The following is a 20,060-nucleotide window of genomic DNA, read 5'->3' on the forward strand; positions in this document are numbered from 1 at the left end:
ACAGTCTTTTTTGGTTCCCAAATATCGCAAAAAAAAAAAAAAAAAAAGTACCGTACTTGTAATAAATAGGGAATCTTCCAACACTATTTTTCATGGATGGAATCGACACTAGGAAACAAATAAAAATTTTGCTCTAATGCCAATGAAGGAAAATATAACAATCCACGAGAACACACAGTTCTCCCAAGATTCATATATTTGTTCCACTAGTCGACAATATAATCACTTGTATAAAACACGAACTATACCGTAAAGTTCACAGTCTAAAATCGTACCTAAGTTATAGAATTAATTGCTCCAACGAACAATGATTCCATGAAGATTCTTCACCAGAGAAGAGAGTTTTCTTTTATCAGAGTTGGAAAGAGGGAACCGTTAGGAGGAAAAGAAAATCTACAGAATTAGTTGTAAGGTTTCTTCTAATAGAAACCTATTTATAATTATTTAAGTGACACAACTATTCAGAAACTTTTCCCAACAGTTGTGACTCTTCTATTAATATTATAATAAATATATAAGTCATATATATTTATATATTAAGACATGGATCCGGATTGACCCACATAGGTGACCCGAATTCAATTTCCAACACTAACTACCTTCCTACATTTTTTTATATCAACTCAGATCTAATATTTTTCAAATATCAACTTGCAAATTAAACTACCTACCTACTGTAGTTGTTTATTCTCAGCAACTCTACATTTTACATAGTGGCCATGATGTTTGTCTCCTATTGATTCTCCACCTTGCTTTAGAGCCATGGGCGCGTACCCCTTGGCTGAAGCTGTGTCACACGACACCGCTTCGTCAGAAATGTTCACAAGGTATGTATATATAATCAATATATAGAAACATAATATAAGCTAAATAAGACAGAATTGTCTCGTCTGGTCAAGCGCCTCAACTTCCTAAGAGAGGCCACGGGTTTTCATCTTGCCTAGCTGTTGTTAGTTTTAAAATTTTTGTGCCTGGCAACTCAAATTTATAGATTGACCGAATTCATTATTTCAGCTAGTATAGTAACAGATTATTGGGGATTTCCAGTACTGTAGCAAGTCTCTTCTGGACGTGCTTTACGTTATGCTCAAGAGTGTTGAATATAGTCTTCGTCATATAAGAGCTTGATGGCCAAAAAAATGATAAAGAGAGATACATATATATGTAGGCGTTTGGACATGCATTATATGCAAATATTGTTCTCGAAAAATATTTTAGTGATCTGAAAATACACCCTGCGTTCTAAATTAGGCCTCTACTTGTTTTGAACAATACTACTAAGGTAAGGGCATTTTAATTTTTATAAATGAAAAAACAGAAGCGTTTTTATATGTATATGGAAATCAAATTCAATTTGGAAGGTTATAAGTCAGACGAACGGAGAAGGGAATATGAAAACATACGAATTGACGTGGATTATTGAGGTAATTATTGACGCTACAGGAAGGAGGGATGAATCAAGAAGTGTTCATTCTTCTCTGCTGAATTTCCGTTCGTAGAAAAAGGGGAGAGATCAACTGTGCAGATGATTGAGCCATTTCTCATTTAGAATATTTAGCTCTATATATATCCTTAGCCAATCTCTTCTCTCTCTCTTTTTCTTTTTTTTTTGAAATGTTTTCCTGTATAGACGTGATAAGTCTATTATTTGTTGAATGTCTGCAGAATCTGCTACTTTAAACCACGAGAATTCTTATTGTAAATTTTAAATTGTACGACTTGCTTCTGTATTTCGCTTTGCTTGCCCTCTTAACATTATCAGTACTACCTGCTCAGTGCTCAGGACGAACATCACATGATTTTGTAACAGATGAGCTTAGAGGGTACGAGCTCGATATTTTTTTTTCCCCTGTTTCCCTTAAAAGATTTAATACCTGCACTGATACTATATAAAGAATATCTGAAAACCTCTTTTATTTATTATATAGCGTTACATGCCCACGATTATTTAGATAACGAGAAATTATAAAAGCTAGTATTACAAGATCAGTACTAGCTTATTCTACATAGAGTTGAACAAGAGGCCTTACCGAAAGGCAAATCGGTCGCGATCCGGAGTCCAGGTTCTCTCCCGGGCTAATACCTAGAATTTTGCAGAACGTCGTGTAATAGCCAATTCGATTCTTTACCCTTTCGTCAGGGCCATGGCCACATTCCAATCCTCCGTTGATGATGTTTGTGATGACCCCATAACCAGGGACCCTATGGGGGTCGCTATGTCCGATTTGGATGGGACCCATTTCCCGAGGATGACATCGTGGCATGAAGGCTTTGGTGATTGAGGAGTCATCCAGAACCAAATTGCAGATTTGAATGAGATGACTACGTCATTCTCCACCAAATCAGGATTACCCAGGAGGTTTTCCCCTATGGCTACTCCACAAGGACCATAGTTGTAGTTGCTGCAATTATAAAAACAAGAAAAATTCTAAGTACTTTTGGTATCACGAATAGAATCCCTTACGTAGTTATATACTCCCTTCGTCCTAAATTACTGGTCACTTTAGCTCAGAAAAAAAGTCCCAAAATAATTACGTATCATTTTAGGAATTGAAAAGTAAAATTGGTTATTCTCAACTATAGCTTACATCCCCCCCCCCCTCTTTTTTATGCATAATATAAAGGAACCTATAAATATATATATATATATATATATATATATATATATATATTAATAAGCATGAAAAGAGCCAAACGACAGTTAAAATGGGACGAAGGGAATAATATGCAGTTGGAATATTAGGCGGATACTTGATAATAGAGGTAGTAACACCGAAGGTCACCCAACTATAGGTGATGATCTCCCAAGGTCATATTTTTTTGTTTTGTAATCACCCAACTTTTCCTATATCACTTCAAACCATCCCCCCGCTTTCCCTCTTTTTATGCATAATATAAAGGAACCTATATATATATATATATAAAGAGCCAAACGACAGTTAAAATGGGACGAAGGGAATAACATGTAGTTGGAATATTAGGCGCATACTTGATAATAGAGGTAGTAACACCGAAGGTCACCCAACTATAGGTGATGATCTCTCAAGGTCATGTTTTTTTGTTTTGTAACACCCAACTTTTCCTATATCACTTCAAAACCACCCCCCTCCGCTTTCCCTCTTTTTATGCATAATATAAAGGAACATATATATATATATATATATATATAAATAAGCATGAAAAGAGCCAAACATTGAGTTAAAATGGGACAGGAATAATATGTAGTTGGAATATTAGGCGGATACTTGATAATAGAGGTGGTAACACCGAAGGTCATCCAACTATAGGTGATGTTCTCCCAAGGTCATGTTTTTTTGTTTTGTAATCACCCAACTTTTCCTATATCACTTCAAAAGTCACCTAATAAATATTTGACTAGTAAAATATGACATGACATTTAATTTAGTCCACACGAACTTTATTTTTTTTCCCTCAGTCCACGTGGCAAAAAGATCCTACCCGACCGGACCCGACCCAAACTCAAACCCAAGTTAACCCTATTCTCTCTTAATTAAAATAGAGTTTCACTCTCTCTGGGAGAAATTAGCCCACCATTTTCTTAAAATCGTGTCATCTACTTTTGTCTTCTCTCAGGCGAAGTCCAAGGATTCTTTTAACATTAAGTAAATGTGGGCTTTTAATCTTCACTCAAGTCCCTTGTAATATCTTTCTACTCCATATTAGCTTCGATTTAGGCTATTTAGGAAATATATATACTAAGATTTAAACAAAGATATCGGTAACACAAAAAGGTTTCTCATATACCTTCTATAACAAAATATCGAGGCAATTTACCTGTTCTCTACATAGCAATTGTCAATAACTTTATTATTATTATTATTATTATTATTATTATTATTATTATTATTATTTTATTTTTTGGGTAATAAAAGGACTTATAGTAAAGCAAACTTACTTAAATTCAGAGGCCCCTCTCGGTACTATATTTACATTAGAACTAGTCTGAGAGTGCACCATACTACTGCTTCTAATTTCACTACAACAAAGCCTACAGAAAACATTAATGCTACAGTCCGAATGATTACAAAAACTAATTAAGAGAGAACAGGGTTAATAAGGGTTAATTTGAGTGGGATTTGGGTCGCGTCGTGTCGGGTCTTTTTGCCACGTGGACTGAGAAAAAAAAGACCATGTGGACTAAATTAAATGTCATGTCATATATTATCTGTCAAATATTTATGGGGTGACTTTTGATGTGAAATAGGGAAAGTTGGGTGACTTTGTTGTTACAAAACAAATAAACATGACTTTGGGAGATCACTACTCATAGTTAGGTGACATTCTGTGTTACTACGTACCTCCTTGCTAATAACACAATGCACAAATAGGGGTGAAGAGGGAGATTTAGGGCCCGTTTGTCCATGAGAATTATTCACTTTTTTCTGGAATATTTTTTCACTTTATGGTGTTTGACCATAAAAATTCCAAATACAACTTGAAGTGAGTTGTATTTGGAATTTGAAAAACAACCAAAACTTGTTTTTCAATTTCAATACATTCAAATAACCAAATATTCTTTGCAAAACTATAACCAAACACAACTCCATCTTTAATTCCAACTTCAACTCCATCTTCAAAATACCAAATAAAGCGAAAAATATTTGATTTTCATGGCCAAACGCCTACTTAGAAAAAGGCGGAAATTACTTACTGTGATATTTGGATGGGGCCTCGTCCATAATATTTCTTGCCAGGAGCGCACGGCCACTCAGCACTTGTAGTACAGTAAGAAGGCAAGTCTGCAGGGTTGCCTTGTTCTCTCTTGAAGCAGTAACCCCAGGCGTAAGGCCCGTCTTCTGCAGTTGACCAACCACCTGTTCAGCCATGTATATCTTCCATGTAAGTTTAAAAATTGACACAACTAGTTTGCTGGAAAGATTAAATAAAGAAAACGGACGTGGACATTTTAATCAGGAATTTAATTAATTGCCACTTTGAGAAATCAAATTAGAAAGGCAGCATCAATGTACTATTGAAGTTAACCTTAACAGTTAAAAATGAAAGTGAAAAACACTAAAGTCAAATATGTGTTTATGAAGTTAGCCTTTACTTTTTATTTTTTTTATATAACCTTTACTGATAGCCCCTCCGTTTCAAAATGTTTGTTTGGTTTGACTTGACATGAATTTAAGAAAATAAAGAAAACCTTTGAATCTTGTGATTTTAAATTAAAGATGTGTTGGATGTACCAAAATGTCCTTTAATCTTGTGATCTTAAATATATCATGTGGAAAGTTGGAATTAAAGAATTGCTTAAAAAAAAAAAAAGGTAAGAGACGTTCTTTTTTAAACAACTAAAAAAGAAAGTAAGAAACATTTTGAGGCAGAAGGAGTAAAAATTCATGAAATTACCATTAGTTTCATGCGATGTTTGAGCCAGGAACGCAGCAAGCTCCCTTTTACGGTCCGTAATGTCACCAGTGGTGGCAAAACCAGGGAAATACCTCGCCGCTTGAACAAAGGCATCGTAGTTGTAGAAGCCCTTAGCAGGACACCTATCATCATTGCGACGCAAAAGCAGCTGGTCAAATAATTCACCAGTAATGATTTCGGTAATATCTGCACCGGATGGAGTGGGTGGTGGAGGAGTGAATGGAGGAGGCGGAGGAGACGGTGAAGGACACTGGCTTTGACACTTGTCGGGATCACAATAATCACTGGTGGTCCCGCACCAACCATAATTGCTGCAACAGTACCCAGGGGGGCACGGTGCACCACCGGCTTGCTTACCGCATTGTTCGGCCAAGACACTTGAAATCAGTGACATAGCAAGAACTGCAAGTGTTGCAAATAAACATAATTGGCTCAGCCGCATTTTCATCATATTCATATAATTGAGATGGGGATGAATGGATGATCACAAATGGTGAGATGCCTAAGCTATTTATAGGAAAATTCTAAAGGACAATGGGTGTTTGGCTTTGGGACAATGGAAAATGTTTTTCACGTTTCTCGTAAAATATCTTCTTAGAAAATAGATGAAATCTTTATATAATTGGGGGGGGGGGGTGGGGGGTGGATGATAGGAGTGTGGGTTATGAGGGCTATGGGACTGGAGTGGAGGTGGAGTGTATTGGAGGATGTGGAGGAGATAATTAATGCAAAATGTAACTTATTGAGCTGATTTTCGTACTTTCATTAATAAGGAATATTGTCTTCCATACCAAACATACCCTATGCTGGAATATAATTGCGATTTTCCTCATTGTTTAATTTTAAAATTAATAAACTCCACGTGCCCCTCTTAGGTGTTTGGACCTAAAACAAATGTGATATTTGAAAAGAAATTGAAATGGCGTATGTGGAAGTTAAAAGTTGTGTTTAGGTAAAATATAAAAGTTTTGTCAGTGGAGAAAAAATAAACTTGAAAACTAGTCAAAATTACTTTTTCAAACTTGAAACTATCTTTCAAAAAATTTTCAAAAAATCAGTTCAATGTATATGTTTTGATTTTTTTTATTGAAGAAAAGGAAAAAATATATTCATATCCAAACGTGTCTTTAGTCTTTGGGTTATTAAACTGGTTCTATTTTTATAATTACTAAAAGGAGTTGAGGAAAATTTGCTCTTCCAACATTCGTTCTACTATACCCTTTATTTTTGATGATATCCTTTTTATAAGAGATACTCATTTTTACACATAAGAGATGTGAAAAAATCATTTTCTTTTATTTGATTTATCAGTGGTTGCCCTAGAGGACCATTTGGGGTAATTTACCCCCATTGAGGAAGTCTCACGAAATTAGAGCGGGGCTAAGGCGGCAGCACATCTAGAGTCTAAACCTGATATTCGATTATAGAAAGCATTAATTATTTAGTATAATTGACCAAGCTAGTACTATATCATGCTCATTATTGCTTTAGAATGGACCAAATTTAAGTGCCTAATTTTAGAACTAGGGGATAAAAAAATGAAAAGATCGAAAATTTGCTTTAGTTTAACCTTTGGTTCTGATTTATAAAGTTTGTAATTCGCTTTTTATATAGACAACGTTTCGACAGAAAGAACAGTAAACCATTTCACATCAGATATTTTGATTTATCTGCGTAATTAGTTTTGTGATAGAAAATTGCCCCTAATTCACTAGTTGTATCTTCTTGAGAGGGCTTATATATATATTATTTAGAAGTAAAATGAAGCACTTCATTTCGCAACATGTTCTTTAGTCAGAAAATTAATCGTAATGACATGGTCCGTTCAGAAACATTTAAGGTGTGGTATCTGGCTCCTCTAGCTTGCAGGTAATCAACAACAACAACAACAACAACAACAACAACATACTCAGTTGGATCCCACAACGTGAGGTCTGGGGAGGGTAAAGTGTACGCAGACCTTACCCCCACCTTGGAAGGTAGGGAGGCTGTTTCCGAAAGACCCTCGGCTCAAAAGAAAACAAGGAAAACAAGGGAAAAGAGTCAGATACGGATAAGCAAATCAAAACCATGTGAAAATGAGAAATAGCAAGAGCAACGAAGTCATGATAAAATAACAAAGATATACAAGACCAACACATAGAAGTAGGATAAAAATACTCCTAATACGAGAAAGGAAACCTCGCGGCCCCCCACTAGCCCTCTACCCTGATACTCGACCTCTACCCCCTCCTATCACCGGTCATGTCCTCGGTAAGCTGGAGTAACGCCATGTCCTGCCGAATCACCTCTCCCCAGGCCTTCTTTGGCCTACCCCTCCCTCTCTTCAGGCCCACCACTGCCATCCTCTCACACCTCCTCACTAGCGCATCAGCGCATCTCCGCTGCACGTGGCCGAACCACCTTAACCTCCCTTCCCGCATCTTATCCACCACAGGGGCCACACCCACCTTATCCCGAATCACTTCATTCCGAATCCTATCTCTCCTGGTATGCCCGCACATCTATCTCAGCATCCGCATCTCAGCTACCTTCATCTTTTGGACATGCGCTTTCTTAACTGGCCAGCATTCCGTCCCATACAACATAGCCGGTCTAACCACCGCTTTGTAGAACTTTCCCTTCAGAATAGGCGGCACCTTCTTATCACACAACACCCCCGATGCAAGCTTCCATTTCATCCATCTCGCTCCAATACGATGTGTGACATCGTCATCAATCTCGCCAGTCCCTTGGATGATCGACCCCAGGTACTTGAAACTTTCTTTCTTCGGGATGACCTGAGTATCCTGCTGCACGTCCTCGTCCTCTAGTTGACTCCCATTACTGAACTTGCACTCTAAGTACTCTGTCTTAGTCCTGCTCAACTTGAAACCCTTCGACTCCAAAGTCTGTCGCCAAACCTCCAGTCTCGCATTAACACCGCTCCGCGACTCGTCAATAAGCACAATGTCATCTGCAAACAACATGCACCACGGTACCTCTCCTTGAATGTGGCTTGTCAGAGCGTCCATTGCCACAGCAAACAGAAACGGGCTAAGCGCGGACCCCTAGTGCAGGCCCGTCGTGACCGGAAAGTGTTCCGAGTCACCTCCAACCGTCCTCACTCGCGTTTTGGCTCCATCATACATGTCCTTAATCGCTCTTTTAGATTGAATTGTTTAAATGACAAACCAAATTGGAAAGCTTCCTATATCATCTCCACGGTAGGTAGCTCTTGACACTTTGTCTATGTAAGCCTTGTTCAAAAACTTTAGACAAACACCATGTGCAAGACTTCAAGTGCATTATTATCCATGGAATAATTAAATCCAAAAATGAAAACTCCTCACTTGAATGTGAATGGCATTTTTCCTTGATTAAGTCCTTGTTACTTATTATTTTTTTTTTTTTAATTTAATAAAATGCCCTTGAACATGAATCCTAACATATTCCTTGGTTCTCCAAAATCTAGCTTGCAGGTAATCATAATTTAAAAAGTTTAACACTTCTTTTAGATTGAATTGTTCAAAATGACAAACCAAATTGAAAAAAAAAAAAAGTTGTATATCATTTCCTATCTGGAGTGGTAGGTAGCTTTGTGACAACAATTTTTCTGATGTGAGATATTACATTGTTCGAAAAACCTTAAGAATTGTCAACGAAAGTGTTCAAGTGCATTATTGATTTCCTAGAATAATTAAATCAAAAATGAAAATTCAACTTCAATGTGAATAAAATTTTTCCTTGATTAAATACTTTTTTTTTTTTTTTATTAAATACTTTTTGCTTTTTTTTTTTTTTTCATTCAACAAAATGAAAAACATGTTTATAGTTTTAAAGAACTGTTGCCAAGCTACCTAACATATTCCTTGCAACTTACCTAGAGCAAGTTCCAAAATTGAGCGTTGTCTATCACGCCTTTGATTATTTTTGTGGTCCACGTACTATAGGTGTTATGTTAAACAATCGTATCATATACTGGGGTAGTAGTGTCTTATCCCTTATTTAGATATAATAACTTCTTTTTTTAACGGTGCATATTGTTTCTTTTTGGACAAAATCTGTTAAAAAAATATATGCTGAAATTTTATTATTTTTAACCAAACAAGATATTTTCGCTTTGAAAGTTCTAGCCAATATTTTTACTAATTTGACCCAAAAGAGGAAGATATGAAATTAATGAATTTTACACAATACTTTACTCTTTTAGCCTTAAATTCCTAATACTTAAATTCCTAATCACCAAGTATAAAAGTTGCATTCATCATGAAAATGTTCAAATACTGTTGCTACTTGAAATTGGTTGGGCAGCGTTACCTAAATTCACAGTGGTAATATTTTTTAAGTGAATATTAGTTTTGAAATGTAGTTATTTGATAGTATTTAACTGATTAAATTTGCATATGAATGTAAGCAAAGATGAAGATGTTAATTATGACTACTTATCACAAACAGATTCAAAAGTGCTTGATGATGTTTGGTATTGAATATGCTATAAGTTGTCGTAGAATTATGTACTTCCATATAAACATATGTTAGAAATGTTACAAAATTTGGTATATTTATTAGCTTGGATCTGGACTGAAAGGATCTTTTTTACAAAAAGAAGATTGAAAAAAAATGAAGGGTTGGCTTGCCCCGGCAAGCGCGGGAAAAATCCACGTATTTAAGTAACAAGTTTTTGTTGGGATTTATAATTGATCAATTTTAAAAATTTTGGACTTTCAAATGAACACACCCGCTCTTGAACTAGCCCATCAAATTCCTTGGCCCGTTATGAGGCTTTAGGCCGGGATAACCAATTATCGCCCTTTTGGAAAACATCTAGATAAGTTAGGATTCTCCCCCAAACTTATACAAAGTTTTAGCTTTCACACTTTCGCTTTACGGGGATCCATATTACCCTCCCTAACTATTTTAAAGTGTAATAATTGCCACCCTGAAACTGGATATTTAAACTCGTATGGGGAGAGTGACATACACGCACTGCCACATGTATATTTAACTATACCTTTTTAATATTTTCTGTTTTTTTTTTTTTTTTTTTTTTTTTTTTTTTTTCTTTCTTCTTCTCCTTCTTCAAGTTTTCTATGCAAGGCAACAATGGTTGTTGTAAGTCCATGTCCTGAAACCTACTTTTTTTTCCTTCTTCTTCACAACGATCAACCATGAAAACATTATTGTAAGCCCACGTTGTTTGAAGCACGCCGGAAATATTGAGAACAATGTTTCATGGACTTACAAAATTGGGGGGTTTTCCGATATTTCATGGAGCCCACGTTCTCCTTCTCAATACATATTAGATTTTATTTTTCTGGTTTGGAGTTTTCAGATCAATTTTCCGGCGGCCTTATCCAATGTTAACAAACCTTTCGGAAATAGGAAAAAAAAAAAAAAGACACTTCAAGTTGTAATGATAATTAATTAGGTGTAATTAAATGTGAAGTACCAATTAAAAAATGACATATGCATAAGTTAATTAGATTTTAACTTACTTTTTGCTTCTCACATGCCTTCAAGAGAGTGAACAACACTCTCTTTGCCACCTCAGTGCCGAAGGGTGTATTTATTACTCTTCAAAATAGTTTTGTTGGGGGGGGGGGGGGGATGCGGGATGCATAATAGGACCCTTGTAGAGGTGAAGTGTGTCATTGGAACTTCGGGTATAATTCATAGGGTAATAGTGCCTTATCCATCTATATAACATATAATAAGAGTTATACAGATGAAACTTCATTATTCTGCTAGAACATTTTATCTCACAAAAAATAAACGAGTTCTAACTATTTTTTTTTTAATAGATTTAGTCCAAAAAGAAGAAAATATGGTAAGGTTATGATAAATAGTCATTACATCTAATAAAAAATAAAAAGAAGTACACACTAGTTGTATCTCCATCCTGAGTTTTTTTTTTTTTTTTTTTTTTTTTTTTTTAATTTTTAAATGATTTTAGCCTAAAAAAATACAGGATTGAAATAAATAGAAATAATATCTGAAGAAGTTGGTTCTTCTTTTTGTTTTTGGATGCAGCTAAATTCTTTTGGCTAATTATGGAGTTCGAGCCAAGTTTATTTTATTTTTACAAATTGGCTTGAAAAAGATACACAGTTGAAAATTTGAATAAGTAGTAATTGCATTTAAAGAACAAATTTTAAAAATGTAAAATTGGATAAAACTTTATTATATATTAAGTTAAATAAAGAAGAAATAAATAATTGGAATAAATAAATCATTATGTGGAGATTAACGGTTGATGTTTTTTTTTTCTATCCCCACATTTGCGTTTAGGAGAAATAGACCATGAAATAGGCATATTCAAGGAGTAACTGAGACTACTGATAATTTAGATGTGCAAATAATAATTCGTGTCAAATTTAGGGAGTCTTCAGATATTCTGCCTATAAGTTATTCACTCCTGAATTTGGTTACACCCTTTTTTTTGGGGGGGTTTCCTAGAGCCAGAAGAACCACAGATCCCTGAGATTAAGGACCCATTTGGCCATAAGAATTTTTCACTTTTTTTCTTTCTTTCAATAAACTCTTAACCTCGCATTTTGTATGTTGAGTCCTATTTGTATTGCTAGTTGTCCTAGTCTTGGGAAGTAGGATAAATTTTGCGAGGTCATGAGGATAGATATGTCCATCTTGGGTATATAAGGGAGTAAAAACATGTTTAGTAAGCCTCGAGAAGGTTTAAGATTTGTCGGATCATCAGAGTTAAATTTCGGCGAAAGTTTGACGAAGTATCACATTATGGCGCAATATGTGGCACAATATGCGAGCAGCAAAGCACGCTTTGTGGAGACGCAGTTAGGCAGCAAAGTGTGACAGTGAATCTTGGTGATGTTGCAAGGCCTGCGACACAACATGCGGCTAGCAAAGCGGGCTTTGCGACCTCGAAAGAAGAGGTTATCTAGAATTTGTGTCGGTCCAGAATTTTCTGGACTACTATAAATAGACCAAATTCAATCTTAAATCATATTTTTCACCATTTTTGGACCTAGAAACCTCTAGAAACTCTCTCAACAAGTCCTCTTATGATCTAAGACCAAGATCAAGGGCAAACCAAGTGATTCTAACATGAAGAATCCCATGATCCTCATTAGGTTGTTCTTCCTCTTGTGGTGTTGAATTTGGAGACTTCTTGAAGGTGAAGGGATTTTGAACTTAAAGTGATCCTTGTGATTGAAGGTAATATTTTCACTCTATCTTCATGTTGATAGTATTATTTGGCATTTACATAACTTATGGGAAGGAGAAATTGTGAAAGTAAGGTTTAAGTTGTGCTAGAATTTGTTCTTAACTATGCTTGAGTATGAGTTGTTCTAGACTTGGTACAATTGTGATGTTGTTGGGCTGGTTTGTGCAAATAAAGTTGTGATATGAAGTTGTTGGTCTGTTAAGTGAGTTGTGAAGATGAAAAGGGAACTAGTGAAGGATCGATGGTACATTTATAGTTTATTTATGAAGAATTTATTCCACCTTCAATCATCAGGGCTCGCATAAGGTAGGACGCATAACAGAATCAAGATTATCTTTCTCCCATTACATGAATTCAATTTTCATTTCATCCAGGGTTCTATTTGCTGTTGGAACGTAGTTCATTTGATGCCGATTGTAAAGCAAATCTTGGTTATATCACGCCATTATTTTCTTGAAGAGAGGAGGTTCCAATAGAAAAGAGACCTATGCAACTTCCATGGAGTTTGACAAAAGTGGGGGTCTCTTTTTTCCAGTATATTATTCTTTAATTTGTGTTGAGTTAGTGTTTGAGAGGGGTTATTTCAAAAATGGGTATATATCGGTAGGTCTTTTTAATGGGGTCTGGTGTTTTAATTTTGCCCAATAAAAAGTTGTTATGTGGGATTTAAATATTTTTTAAATTCAGTGTTTCCATTAGTGAAAAGACATAATGTAACCTGAGGGATACTTCTAGCAAATTAAATATGTAGATGAAGGATATTTTTAGATATTGTCCGATAGTCCAGGGGCATTTTTGGCCCATTTTGCAACGTGTTCTTTAGTCAGGAATTTGTAATGATATCGTCTGTTCAGAGGCTATTAAGGTGTAGTATCTGGCTCCTCTAGCTAGCTTGTAAGCAATCATAATTTAAAAAGTTAACACTTCTTTTAAATTGAATTGCTCAAAAGAGAGATATAAATAAAAAACGCCCAAAAAAAAAAAAAATTGTAGATAGCTTTTGACAACATGTTTTGCTCATTTAGATTGTTCGAAACAACCTACTACGTTAAAGAATGACACGTCGTTCTAGTTGATTGTTGATTTTATTGAAGTTTGTCCAAAAATCACGGCCACATGAAGAGCATCTTTTTTAACCTAGCAATCAGCCATTGGTCCTAAAATTGAACTCGTCCTATTAAAGATTCCAAAGTTAAGTCCCCCCAAACAAATGAATCACACGTATATCCTATTGCCTCATCCCGACAATTTGTAGATAAAACTAGTGAAATGAATATAAAAGAATTAAAAGTTATAGACTTATAGTTAATAGCAGTGTTTTCAAAGACGGTGGGGGGTGGGGGGGGGGGGGGGGGGCAATAAAAAACACATTCAGAGACATAAGTGAACAATGTAGATTCAAATTTAGCACGCCAAGAATTTGGGGCATAAGCCGTGGGCACAAATTTGGGTAAGCCTTTTTATTTGTAAAATAACATGTTTGGACATTAGATTTGATTTTTTGTTGTTTTAAAAGTATTTTTTGCTATAGATCGTGTTTTTTTTTACTATTAGAGTGATTATATTTGTACTTTATGCTATCATGCTTTTATGTTGCATTGATTTTTCCTAAATTATATAAATATATAAAGAAGCTCTCGTAGGAAATAACACTACCTTAAATAGTTTTTTTTCAGATGATTATGTTTCAAATTGATAGAATAGAGATATTCAACCAAGATAACAATATTCTTATGTTGCTTCAATCAACTTTATCCATTTTTTGTCATTGCTCTTACACATTTTACCCTTCTCGTTCTTTGAAATATATAAACAAAAATCAATGCAAAGATATGTAGAGGGTGGGAAGGACTAGCAGATGTGGGGATCGATGATAAAGTGGATGATGATTTCATTTTAAATATTATCTCGGTTACTATCATTTATTGTGTTGTTACCTTTCTCAAATGTATAATTGATGGAACACAGGCATACGCAGAGGAAACAAATAGCACGATCAACTTGCATGTAATATAAACAACACATAATCACATATTTTAATCAAACATAAAATCAATACTTATCTCTTGAATCGTGAATGCTGCCACAAATCTAGCCTTCAAGTGTCAGGAAAAACCATCCACACGATCATCATCCAATTCCACGGTCTTCTCTTCATGTAACCCGGGGAATAATACCGGAGGGATAGAAAGAAAACATGATTATTCGTGTGGCGAATTTCTATGGAAAAAGTTTAGAAACTTGTCGAACCCCTTGGCCTCCTTATGGAATAAGACTCCTATTTTATAACTACCGATTTTAGGGATTTCACCCTTTTCCAAAACCTGTTGGGTCTTTATTTTCCACCAAGAAATAATATTCCATTTAATTCTTTATTATTCGGGCACATCAGGGACCACAAAATTTAATTAGCGAGGCTTCCTATTATGGAATTAATTCAAAATATCAGAATTAATCCTACCAAAATAAATTATGAATTATTCCACTAAAAAATCCACTCCACAAGGCCCATCCTGATGTTCAATTTTGAAAATCTTTCATTAAATCTTATTTAGCTCCCCATGTTAAGATTACATATACCAATTAATTAAATTAAATCAATTCATTACAATTTAATTCATTGACTAATTGAATCCTTTATATTTACCGGGTAAAAAATCTATATCATGTACTGTTGGGATACAAAATTTCTGGAAAAGCAATTTGTCATTTTATAAGCATTCATAAAAAATGTCTTATCATCAATGAGATCATATTATGAAATTGGATTCTATCATAATTATTACTTCCAGGAATGTATTTTGCCATTATCCAATTTAACATGGAAAAAAACAATAGATAGACCCATATTGAATGCGTAACTTTTTTAATAAATAAAAATAATGAACAAATCACTTTGATCATAATAATCATAGCAAGATTAAGAGTATAACTACATTTAATGAACTAGAGAAATTGTTTTAAATATTAGTCTTCACAAAAACACTTATCTCTACTATAGAACTTAAACCTAATACATACAAAATGTACTTCGGGCACCTTTTCAACTATACTATTCCCAACGTGACGATACATTATATTTAATCTTGTGCTAAAAATATCGATCTATATAAAATATTGTTTAGGAGTCTTGACACACAATTTTCATCTTAGATTATGAACAAAACTTTATAGTGTTGCAAAAGAACCCAATTTTTTTAATCTTCCGTGTATAAGCTAAACTTTATACACTAAATCAACTACTATATAAGCAAAGGACACGCATACTAGTACATGATCTATTTAACTCTTTATTAGACAATGAATAAATAATAGTTCTATAATAAATAATATATCCAAACACATGGTTAATAGTATATATCCCAACAACAACAACAACAACAACAACAACAACAATAATAATAATAATAATATTATTATTATTATTATTATTATTATTATTATTATTATTTTTCTATATTATTGGTGATTTCATTTCTCTTTATTTGTAGAGATTTTTATGAGGATGGGAATCTTACTTTTTATAAAATTGAAGATAGAGAACTTTAACCATGGTTAAAGTAGTTGGGTTAATCAAATACTTATGACCATAAATTTTTTTCACGTGCAGTGAATTTATGCCTACTCGATAAACTAGAGGGATTGGCTACTAAAATGTCTCGCTTTTTTCCGTTTCTTGTAAAATGTTTAATAGTGAATGACATCGTCGCCAATAGTATACCGGGAATTCTATACAAGTGGGTGAATTATGGCAAGGAATGGAGACCTCGATGGTTCGTGTTGCAGGATGAAATCTTATCCTGTTACAAGATTGATCATGAATATGATAAGGATTGTTCTGAACTTGGAGACTGAGAAATGATCCAAAGCTATTAGCGGAGAGTCGCTTTGAAGAATATATAGGATATTGTCCCCGAACAATACTAATGCTACTTAGTTGGTTCCTCCCAAACCCATTGGTGATGTTCATCTCAAGGTTATATACTCTTTTGTATTTCAGTTACAATTGGATATTGATTTTTTTACGATGTAAGTGAATTGAAGATTTCAGAAAAGTTTTTACTAGAAAAAAAGTTTATTTTTAATGTTTATAGGTTTAAAGGCAATTCTTTTCTCTGTGGTTCTAGAACTCCTAATTACTAATATATGGTCATGTGGAATTTACCCAGGTGAATCAGATCTATTTTACCGAAATGACCTCATTAAGGTTAAGGTAAAAGTAAAGATACTAAGAGCATTTCAAAAAAAAAATAAAAAAAAAATCAGATGAACGGGCATTGTCACATATTAGAAGAACTGTAAATTTATAATGAATGATGTTCGATCAATTTTGTCTTGTACATGGTAGGACGCATAACAAAATCAAAATTATCTTTCTCCTGTTACATGAATCCAATTTTCATTTCATCTAGGGTTCTATTTGCTCGTAGTTCCCGTTTGATACCGGATAAAGCAAATCTTGGTTATATCACGCCATTATTGCTGAAGAGAGGAGGGAATAGAAAAGAGACCTATGCAACTTCCAAGGAGTTTGGCGAAAGTGGGGGTCTCTTTTTTTAGTTAGACTCTTTGTTTGTGTTGAGTTAGTGTTTGGGGCGGGTTAGTTCAAAAATGGGTATATATCGGTGGGTCATTTAATGGGGTCTGATGTTTTAATTTCGCTCAATAAGAAGTTGCTATGTGGAATTTAAATATATTTTTTTAATTCAGTGTTTTCGTTAGTCAAAGGACATAATGAACCAGAGGGATACTTTTAGCAAATTAAATAAGTGGATAAAGGATATTTTCAAATATTTTTCGATAGTCTAGGGCCATTTTTTGCCCTTTACCGAAGTAAAATGAAGCACTTCTTTTCGCAACATGTTCTTTAATCAGGAATTTGTAATGATATCGTCTGTTCAGATCAGAAGACATTAAGGTGTAGTAGGTGGCTCCTCTAGCTAGCTTGTCGGCAATCATAATTTAAAAAGTTAACACGTCTTTTAAATTGAATTGCCTAAAAGAGAGATATAAATAACAAACCAAAGAAAAAAGTTGTAGATAGCTTTTGACAGCATGTTTTCCTCATTTAGATTGTTCGAAACAACCTCCTACGTGAAGAATCGTCAATACAAGTGGTTTGTCCAAAAATCATGGCCACATGAAGAGCATCTTTTGATACCAAGCAATCAGCCAGTGGTCCTAAAATTGAACTCGTCCTATTAAAGATTCCAAAGTTAAGTCCCCCCCCCCACCACCCAAATGAATCACACGTATATCCTATTCGGAGGCGGATTCAGAATTTAGATTATGTGGGTTTTATCTTAAGAATTTTAGTATTGAACTCATTATATTTTAAAAGTTATGAGTTCATATCTACTATATATACAATTTTAATAATTTTTTACACATAAATGTATACTCCGTGTCGAAACACTTAATAGGCTAGATCCGCCCCTGATCCTATTGCCTCGTCCCAACAATTTGTCGATAAAACTAGTAAAATAAATATAAAAGAATTAAAAGTTATAGAGTTATAGTTAATAGCAGTGTTTTCAAAGACGTTTTTAGGGTGAGATTGGTTTGGGTTGGGGGGGGGGGGGGGAGAGAGAATAATAAACGCTCCAGGGCACAAATGAACGACGTAGATCCATAGGGGCATGCCCTAGAGTTTGGGGCGTAAGCCATGGGCGCAAAAGCGTAAGCCCCAGGTGTAAAAGCGTATGTCACGGACATTAGATTTGATTTTTTTTATTTTAAAAGTATTTTTGCTATAGATCGTGTTTTTTTACTATTAAAGTGATTACTAGTGTCATTTGGCCCGTGCTAAGCCCGGACCCAAACCGACATCAAAAGTTAAATTGTTAATTATTTTTTGGTTCATTCTCTGTGGTATTAAGTTATTAAAAGAGTAGTTTTTTTACAAACACCTAAAAATTAATCATACAAAGTATTTGGGAGTTAAAATGAACATCTTCTTATTTTAGAGTTTTTTCATTTTATTTCGAACAAATGCAAGTGTATGATATAATATTCTTCAATAATTCGACTTGAGCTTTATTATATGCAGGATTAATCATTTCTTCTGAACTAAATCATTATTGATTAATCAACTTGTCGTAGAAAGATATTTCGGTATTCAAGAATAATTGAAACAATACTGCACTAAGCAGGATTGTTTGACGAAGCTAATTATTTTTTCACAAGTTTTCTTTTTTATTTTCCTTTATCGCTTTGGGTATTTTTATTTCTATTGAAATTTTATCTCAAGTCTCAACTAATTCTAAAGCTCGGAATCAGGCAGTGGCGGATCAAGATTTTCACTAACGGGGTTCAAAATATGAAAAAGTAAACACATGAAGAAGCCAAAGGGGGTTCAATATCTACTATATATATATATATATATATATATATATATATATATATATATATATATATATATATAACATAAATAAATAGTATAATTATCCGCCAAAGGGGGTTCGGATGAATCCCCTTGGCCCTTCCTCCGTCCGCCCCGGGAACCAGGTATGTTTGTTCAATATTTGTTCAATAAACAACATAAAACTACATTCACAACTCTAATTTAACCAAAAGTCATACTAATGTAAGCTCATCATATAAGAACTTGACAGATTTATCATGTGTAATATATAAAGGGATTACTTAATAATTTTATAAGAGTAGTAATAAATACTCCCTCCGTCCAATTTATGGGAATTTCGAGAGTCAATGAAGTTTTCTTTTATCGAAATTTATTGATATGCTTTTTAAATATTTTACGTTGTTAATTATTGTGATTTATAGTACTTGTTACATAGTTTTCAAATATATGAATTTTTTCTTTTTTTAAAAAAAAAAAGGTTAAAGCTACTATATTCGGATGCACAATCAAAATTTAGAAGTTTGAATATCGAAATTTCAATTGTATCACATAAATCGGGATAAGGAAGTAATAATTAAAGTACATAAAGTAAAAGATTTCTAAAACTATAACTAATATTGATTTTAGGACAGATGTAAGCGCATGTGATGACACACGTTCAAACGTATCTCTAATTGGAAAAGAAAATTTTGTTGCAAAGTTTTTGCAATTTTACAAGAATAAGGGCAAATAATATAACAGTAAGCTAATAAAGTTCAAGAAGAGATCACAAAAAGTCAAACAGCTAGCCAATTAGGAAGGTCCAAGTGGGAGTGGTATTAAGAAGTTAATGAGGGCAACAGGTGGGAATATGCAAAGCAAAGGTTATTTTTGCAACACGTGTAAGAATCAAAATAATAAAATTTCAATTTTGAACTATAGTAAATGACAAATATTACCTTGTGAGGACTACAAAAAAACATTTATCCTCTCTTATATATAGTTATAATATTTTTACTTTATGCTATCATGTTTTTATGTTACATTGATTTTTCCTAAAATATATAAATAAATAAAGAAGCTCTCGTAGGAAATAACACTACCATAAATAGTTTTTTTTAGATGATTATGTCTGAAATT

The 20,060-nt window shown here is 34.1% G+C and overlaps 1 protein-coding gene and 1 pseudogene across 1 annotated transcript; both read right to left on the reverse strand.

The window, feature by feature from the left end:
- Positions 1–1,921: 1,921 nt before the first annotated feature.
- LOC132058141 (endochitinase 4-like) lies at positions 1,922–6,073 on the reverse strand (annotated as a pseudogene).
- A 1,670-nt stretch (positions 6,074–7,743) lies between these two features.
- On the reverse strand, positions 7,744–8,527 carry LOC132055665 (uncharacterized). The gene has a single exon (XM_059447611.1). It carries the CDS (start codon positions 8,406–8,408, stop codon positions 7,899–7,901), a length of 510 nt encoding a protein of 169 aa, XP_059303594.1. The 5' UTR covers positions 8,409–8,527; the 3' UTR covers positions 7,744–7,898.
- Positions 8,528–20,060: the final 11,533 nt, after the last annotated feature.

Source organism: Lycium ferocissimum, chromosome 5 (genome assembly GCF_029784015.1).
Source record: "Lycium ferocissimum isolate CSIRO_LF1 chromosome 5, AGI_CSIRO_Lferr_CH_V1, whole genome shotgun sequence".
NCBI classification, from domain to species: Eukaryota; Viridiplantae; Streptophyta; class Magnoliopsida; order Solanales; family Solanaceae; genus Lycium; species Lycium ferocissimum.

What these genes read in the sequence shown, in the direction of transcription:
- LOC132055665 (XM_059447611.1), bottom strand. Translation starts at nt 8,408, where the DNA reads ATGGACGCTCTGACAAGCCACATTCAAGGAGAGGTACCGTGGTGCATG.